At 38.0% G+C, this 8292-nt stretch overlaps 1 protein-coding gene across 2 annotated transcripts in view; it reads left to right on the top strand.

The window, feature by feature from the left end:
- The first annotated feature begins 1419 nt into the window (after positions 1 to 1419).
- The window catches only part of LOC129279168 (sodium leak channel NALCN-like), a 62910-nt gene continuing 56037 nt past the window's right edge, over positions 1420 to 8292 (top strand). For both annotated transcript variants that reach the window (XM_064111042.1, XM_064111041.1), the window contains exons 1-7: positions 1420 to 1511; positions 3391 to 3819; positions 5052 to 5135; positions 5763 to 5902; positions 6585 to 6797; positions 7232 to 7377; positions 8171 to 8292. The exon at positions 8171 to 8292 is cut by the window's right edge and continues 21 nt beyond it. In XM_064111042.1, coding sequence (XP_063967112.1) covers positions 3517 to 3819; positions 5052 to 5135; positions 5763 to 5902; positions 6585 to 6797; positions 7232 to 7377; positions 8171 to 8292 — 1008 coding nt within the window. In that variant the 5' untranslated portion in view covers positions 1420 to 1511; positions 3391 to 3516. The remainder of the gene's footprint in view (positions 1512 to 3390; positions 3820 to 5051; positions 5136 to 5762; positions 5903 to 6584; positions 6798 to 7231; positions 7378 to 8170) is intronic.

The following is an 8292-nucleotide window of genomic DNA, read 5'->3' as shown; positions in this document are numbered from 1 at the left end:
TTAAAATAAAAACCATTGAAAAAATCGGGAAAATAAAGGCGTGATTAACTGCAATCACCAATAGAATCCGTATATTTATAACCTTTGGTGTGGGGTGCCTCAACTTTGAATTGGGCGATGATAGCGATGTAAATGACATGTATATTCATTGCTATATCACCCAGGGGCGGATCCAGGATTTGTCGAAGGGGGGGGGGGGGACATTTTTCCGAGGAAAAATTTGACAAGCAAAAAAAAAAAGAAAAAGAAAAAAGGTCTTCACTTTCGAAGGGGGGGGGGGGCGGGCACACTTCTGTTTTAACGATATTTTTACATTACAAGTTTTAATTGTGCCTCTCAAGGGGGGGGGGGGGGCGGGGGGCATGGGCCGGCTGTGCCCCTTGGATCCTCAAGTGATATCACCACCCCCCCCCTGCTCGGACTGCGGATCATTTGTTGCCCCACTGGATCAAAGGAAACAAAGCAACCATAATCAGAGCCTAAACTAAATAGAAAATACATTAGAATTAAAACTATAGGCCTGTACAATGAGGGAAAGTATTTAAGGGAAAGACAAAAAATCAAGAAAAATCGGAAATGAATTGCTAAGATTAATAGGGAAAAGAAATGAAGAGAAAAGACCATTGTTGTTGTAAGCTGCTGCGAAACTTGCTGTCATTATTTCGCCTTTTTCATTTTTAAGATACGATATAATTTTTACTAAATAGGTTCATTATTGCGGACTGAAATAGTCGCTAGAGGGTATTCATTTGTCTCGCAATCTACTATGGTCAATTAGGAAATTCGTGATCACTCTCGCAAAAAGTGATATAATTTTTATTCACATTCACAAGAAATTCTCTTTAAAATGCATTTGTATAATCTTTTATATGTTGAAAGAATTTGCGGGTCAATAGCTTTGTAGAATATTAGGCTTATTAGTAAAGAGACGGTTCCATCATTTAACCAAAGAGACACTTTGGTAGAGACGGATCTGAGAAATATATACATGTATTTTTGTAAGTAGGCAAGGAACGAGAAGCATTTCACAAAACAATTTGTCTGTGATTTTATTGATTACTAGTATGTGTTATACGCTACTGAAATTCTTTCAACTGATTGGCTTAGAGCAAATTATGTTAATACTTTTAAGAGCTTTTTTCATCTACAGTAGATGTAGAATAATCACTCAAATAAATGCAGGCGGATCGTATGGTATTAATGGACTAGTCCATATTTTATAAGGGTATAGTCGTGTTGAAAAAGAAAATTTTAATCAAATTGCATACACTCGGCAATATTTTCTTAAAATAAATTCCTCTAAGATATAAGTAATTATATTTTTGCTGCTCTTCTAGCATACTTTTTAAATGTTATGTTTTAGGTATAAAGATATAAAAATTACTAATAAAAATTACATCCCTATTTCAGTAAATGAACGATTCACGCAGCTGAAAATGGCGACATCTTGATGACTGACTTTGAGAGATTCCTCTCTTCGGAGAGATTCTGCAGTATTTCTCACAAAACAGGTAAATATGTTGCATTTTTTCGATTACTAATAGCTTGTACACCATTTCGTGATATTTGTAAATGAAAACATGTGTGCATATGACCGAAAATAGGATTACATATTTAGAAGCATTTCATTATTTTTGTTGGATGAGGAGAAAACGTAGCGGCTGCGCTAGCGCTACGCTGTATAGGAGTTGCCGCTGTGTGTGTCGGTGAACTGTGTGAGCGCGGATCAGTGGTGTGTGTATTTGTGAGCATAACTCGAATTCCACTTCATTGCTATCGTGTGTGGTGAGCTATTTGCAGTGCATAGCTCAGTATGGGGTTGCAGGGATTTGCATTCCTTCTGACGAGTGAGGTTTCGACCAGAGTATGACTGTGTGTAGACCAAAAGCTTCGGTCTCTGTTATGTTGGTTGTTACGCTGAACTACGTTGGCTCCACTCACCAAATACATATGTGTATGAGGAGAAATTAAAAAAATCAAAAAATGTTGAAAAACTCCTCGAAACAGACGGCTGCCAGCTGTCTAGACTGTGTGTTGCGTGTGGACTGCCACAGCTCTGCAGTCTTTATAAGTTGCCCAAATGAATCCCGATTTTATGGAGCTGAAAAAAAGCACAGTTATAGGTTTGAAATGCATGTAAAAATTGATTAAATTCCAACCCACCCATGCGTACCGGAACTTGATTAATAAATATGGACATTTTAGTGAGAGAATCAAAGAACTTCCCGGTGGGGGGGGGGGGGGGGGGCAGTCAAATATATTGCTGCACACATGCGTGTACACATGTGTGGTCACGCATGTGTACAGCAATATATTTGACTGCCCCCCTCTCTGGGAAAATTCCAAGCAATGTGGAAAAAGTGGTTACAAAGAAATTCTTTCATCATGTATTTTATGCAACTTTACAACTTCTTAATTTTTACAGCAGTATGAAGAAAAATAAGGGTAAAAAAACGTCTAATCAACCCATTTTTTGACATTTTGTCATCCGACCAGCTTCAGATTTGGTTGCATAGGGAGACTGTATCTTAATTAGCAAACCATTTGCACTGATCTAAAAAAACTAATTCCACCGGGCACCGTGGAAACACTGGGTGCAAATAGAATTGAAAGGGGTTGGATGACAACCACTGGTTGATGTGACATGAATTGACCTATTATTACTCTTTCAGATGACCTAATTTTCAAATTTTGGCATTTTGAAGACCACATTACTACATGTATTTTGGCTATTTAGAGGATACCTTTTCTCTGTGTCTTTAATTGTTGGTGAATGGGTGGCAGATCACATATTGGTCACACTGCTTCAATTGCAGTATCTTTGTCGCTTCATGTTTGTTTTCTTTTTCCTTTGCTTTTGTTTTTGTTTAATTCATTTTGTTCTTGTGTTCTGTGTTGTGTGTTTTCCCAGTCTTTGTAGTCAAATACTTGAGGGGTCCACAAACTATAAAGCATTTGCTTTTTAGTGGATCCTTCCCTCCATTTTACCAACCTGGTGGACTGTACTTTGACGGATGATGATGATTTCCACAGATAATAAGGTTTATCGCTAATCAGAACCAAAATGCGTTATGGGATCGAAAAGGGGGCAAACAAGCTAGCTCCGCGCACTGTGGACAGTCCACAGTGCGCGGAGCTAGCTTGTTTGCCCCCTTTTCGATCCCATAACGCATTTTGGTTCTGATTAGCGATAAACCTTATTTGCTTTTATATTTTCTTTTGTTTACTGATGGCCAAAATGAATTTATACATAGGCCTATATCTGGATTTATGATGTATGCAAATGTCATGGTAATGACTAGACGAGTAATGAATAACATTTTATTTTGTTCTGTTGGGAATGATAATACAAAATGTTGAAAAATCTGAAAATTTTCTCTTATGTTGCAGGATGATCATGTAATAGACACAATAAAAGCGGCTGTACATTAACACCAGAAGAGTGCCTACGTCTTCCGCAGTAGTCTGTAGTTGTACAGAATTTGCGTCGAGGAGAAAATTTTTTAGACTCTCACCATGGTGCTGAAGAAAAGAAAACAGAGTACGACGCGACTTGGCGATGACATAGCCATCGCCGACTATGGTGCGGACGAAAACATCACCGACAATGCCAAGATCCAATGGGTGAATCAGCCATGGGTTCGGAAGCTGCTCAGAGGGGCTGCCATGGTCAGTTTCATCTCGCTCTGCTTCAACACCCCAAAGACGTTTGAGGTGATGAGGTTCATGGAGTACATGACGCTGGTTGTCGACTCGGTCGTCACCCTCCTCTTCTTCGCTGAAATGATTGCCAAGATGACCACCAGAGGAGTAATCTTTGTAAGTACTTTTATTTTTAATAACATGGTGGGGGGAGGGAATATATTTCCCCCCCAAATTATCAAAAGAATTTTGCTTTACATTAGAATGTACATGTATGTCCACACTGTAATGGAAATGTCTGAAAATTCAACCATTTTCATACAACCAAAATATCTCGAAAATTTAAAGTTAAACATGCATTGGCAAAAATATAGAAATTTATTGTACTCATTAGACCCACCCGATATGATGAGGCTGACCCATTTTTTTTTTTTTTCAAAATCCACAACCAAAACACTTGGCCTCCAATATTTAATGATTTTTTTTGGTTATATGTGTATAAAAGAAAATCCCGAAAATCCAGGGAGGCAGTGTAGCTCAGTCGGTTAGAGCGCATGTTACGGATAAGATCGATGCCGAAACGCGTCTGACAAAAAAGTCTGATGCTCTAGGGTTGTGTGTTAGCGTGCCTCACCACTGTATTCAGTGCAGGTGTGAATGCAGTTGGAAAAACACACCATCCATCGGAAAGGATGCAAATGTATAGGAGATGAACAACCTATGCACGTTAAAACCAATACACTATTCGTCAAAGAGTATTTCACCTGGTGTATTGCACCTGCCGGTCCCGGCAAAATTCAGGTCAAGTACCCAATGCGTTTATGCCCAGGAGGGCCCTGCATCGTATACATCCAGATCCAGACTGATCGATCTTATTTAGAAAAAATTAATTCATTGTTCAACTAAGTATTTTTGTTTGCCTCATGCATGCCATACATGTAGCTGAATATTGCTTGATCCCTTTTTATTAAAAGCTTCAATTATTCCCAAGATGTGGGAATTCAATTATGATTGGTATGATGATTTAAAAAGAATAATCTTAAATGTTTATAGCCGCAAACTTTGACACCAACTAGTCAAAAGAGATACTCATTAATACAGTTTCTTCCCTTGAATCGTGGAAGGATTGGAACGCATTAAATATAAACAAATAAATATAGACTCACTGGACTCCTTCATAACAAAAATCTCCCAAAAGCCAAGTAAGTAACCTGCTTGCTCGGTGACCCCCACATTTGTCAACAAACTTAGCCGGAGTACAACAAGGCTGCATCATGATGATATACATGTATGCCGACTCAACCCAAGACGGGACCAAACAATAAATGAGTTTGTTATTTTCTTAGTGTATCAAACACAGACAATAAGTATATGTGCCTATTCATTTATTTTCTTATCCTTTCTTTCAGGGGGATAATGCCTACCTTCGAGATAACTGGGGACGATTTGACACTTCTATGGTCCTCTCATTGTGGGTCTCGATTCTGTTACAGGTATTGTATGATATTTACAGTTCACCCTCTTGTGCAGGACATGTTAAGACCGGTGCAATATCCCGATATTAAAGGGATTTGGCCGGGTACGGGAGACTCAATAATGCATGATGTACCTACAGCTGCTTGTCGAGTCTCGTCATATTTTGACGGCTGTGTACGTGACCTTTGTGTGGCAAACTGGCAATGTGAATGAGAGTAGCCCATATATCTGTCCATGTTCTTGCAATGATTTCGATGTGTAAATGTAGTATGTTGATTGTATTGGGAGTAATTCATGATAATATTTCATGTGACTTGGTGAAGGAGGTCTCATTGAGTTGGGAATCCCCATGTTAGTGTATGGGATGAAATTAAGATGATGTTTACAGCCACTTTATTTTTCTTTTGTTTCATAATCAACAATATTATTTTTTCATATTGTGTTACTGCAATATACATCAACATACATGTCATGATGAGACTATTATATTCAATATTTTGTCAGTATCGCATAATTTTGATCATATCGAAACGTTGACCTGCACTTATTAAAAGTCCTTTCCACATTGCGTAAAAACTTCTGTTTCTTCATTTTCTCTTCCTCATTTTAAAATTATTTTCTCGATTTATAAAAAAATATCTTAGATCTGCCAAATTGCCGGAAAGGTGGAGAAGTACACACCATTAACCATCCTCCGAGCCCCCAGACCATTCATCATGATCAGATCCTTCAGAGTTTATCTCAAGTTCAAACTTCCCAAAGCTAGAGTCAAATCAATCTTCAAGTAAGTGAAAACAAATTTCAGTCCTCTTTTCACCTTTTTTATGTTGTCTAAAAGGCAGGCAAACATATATTTGTGGTGACCACCAAGCTTTAACATTGCAGTGCATTGGAATTTCCAGGGGCTCTTTTTTTTTTCCAGGGCTCTTTTTTTCACCGGGGCACTTTTTTTCCCCGGGGCTCTTTTGAGCATTTCGGGGGCAAAATCATCCAGAGCTCCTTTGTGAATTTTTGTTCAAAGATTGGACTAAAACAAAGTAATGAATTTTATAAAGCTTTACAAAATAGTAATTACAACGTACACATGGCTGTTTCACATTGGCTGTGTAAATGATGGCATTGCGTTGTAGGGTAAGGAATTTGCTCCAATACACGAAATACTCAACTTTATTTCCTTTTCCCCGCAAACTTTTTGCTTTAATATATATTTTTTTATTAATGCCCAAAAGGAAAAAGTGATTTAATGAGAAGACCACAAAGCAACACAGCAATATAGGACTTTTGCTGGACTTCTTTCAAGGTCAGCTAGTTGATGAGAATGCCAATGAGGGTCTGTGTGTGCAGACTTATCTACATGTATGACTATATGCTAATCAGGGTCTGTTTCTACAGACTAATCAATGTATGACTGCTCGCCAATCAGGGTCTGTGCCTTATCCATATGTACATGATTCTTTTCCCTACAGGCGATCTGGTCAGCAGGTATGGAGTGTCACCATATTCTTGGTGTTTTTCTTGGTGTTGTATGGAATGCTAGGAGTTCAGATGTTTGGTGATCTGTCGACACATTGTGTCAACATGGAAATGTATAACCAAACTACCAAGGAAATGGACCACCAAATTAAGGAAATGGACAACCGATCAAAGGGAATGGACAACCAAACCAGTTACAGTCCTGAGTAAGAATTCTGTTACAGGGGTAGTCTGGCCTGAAAATAATTCTATTACTATTAGCACCTGGAAATGTGCTAACTCTCGGGAGACTTATACAAATGTTTTGTAATTACTGCTCATCGGTAAGACCACACTATATAAATTCAAGGTAATCTGAAAACTGAATTTTAGAAAATAGTTTTCATGATTTTCTATATTTTCTTATTTTGGCTTTTTGAAGACCAATTTACTATTTTGTCTATGTACAGAGAACCTTCCCTGGTGACTTATTGTTGGTTTTGGTGTGGCTGGTCAAATATGATATTCACCCAATGCATGTCTTTCTCTTGGTAGACTTAGCCTGTAGTTCATGTAAGCGCCATCAAGTGCATGAATATTGATTTGTTGTTAACTACTAATCATTTCTATTCCGTGTCTACAACAATTTTGTTGCTTGCAGGAGTACGAATGTCAACTACCTAGCTATTCCAGACACTCATTGTAATTTAGAGAAAGAGATTGGTTCTCAGTGTCCAATGGGGATGGTATGCAGGAACATCATACTGACTCCAGCAGTACAGGGATACAATAGCTTCAGACATATAGGTCAGCATGAGCCAGGTTTCCACATTAATTATCCTATATCCTAAATATCCTATATTCTTAACATTAATGCCAGTTGTAACAATATGAAAATCAGTTTAAACAGTTTAAATGTTGCATATTATTATTATTATTAAAATTATAATTCTGGAAGAAAAGTTGTAATTGCTGAAAAATAGGCAAAATAAGCATGGGATTCCAGCCAGTTGTGTTTCAAGTGATAGGGATACAGTGTCCCACATATGCATATCTGTGTTGGTGATCTTCAGTATGATTGCTTTCCAGCTTAGATTTCATGATTCATGCTATACCTTGAAAATGGTCAGCTATGATACAAATATACATGTATATCTTAGCACCCTGTTTTACAGGCTGCATTCATAGTTCCAGTATCCTGATCTTCAATCAATTAATTATTCAATACACAGAAAAAACCCATGGGTGCTTGGGGGCGATTTCACCCCCTAAATGCTCACAAATGCCCTGGTTCTGTAAAATTTGCTCCGGTCTTAATATCTCAGAGGGCATAGGGTTAGAGTTTGCAATGTAGTAGAGTTTTTTGGTTCAGAATCATGTAAAGGTAAGGATTAGGTTTTATTTACCGGTAGTTTTGGAGGTTACATTTTATGTTTGGCTTAACTTGCAGATTTTCCATTAGAGCAATTGTCACCAGAGCCAATGTCACGTAACCATCCAATATGTTGCAGTATAAGGCACTACTGTATATACTACTGTAGGTGGTGAAAATATATTTTTTTGCCTGATTCAATATATTTTTTTTGGTTTATTCTTGAAGGTGTAAGTATCTTCACAGTGTATGAGAGTGCCTCTCTGGAAGGCTGGGTCTTTATCATGTATAAAGTGACTGACAGTTTCCCATCGTGGCGGGGCTACTTCTTCTTCATCACGATGATCTTC

The sequence above is a fragment of the Lytechinus pictus genome, chromosome 16, assembly GCF_037042905.1.
Source record: "Lytechinus pictus isolate F3 Inbred chromosome 16, Lp3.0, whole genome shotgun sequence".
NCBI classification, from domain to species: domain Eukaryota; kingdom Metazoa; phylum Echinodermata; class Echinoidea; order Temnopleuroida; family Toxopneustidae; genus Lytechinus; species Lytechinus pictus.
Note: the sequence above shows the minus strand (reverse complement) of the source record. Positions and strands in the feature narration are given on the sequence as shown.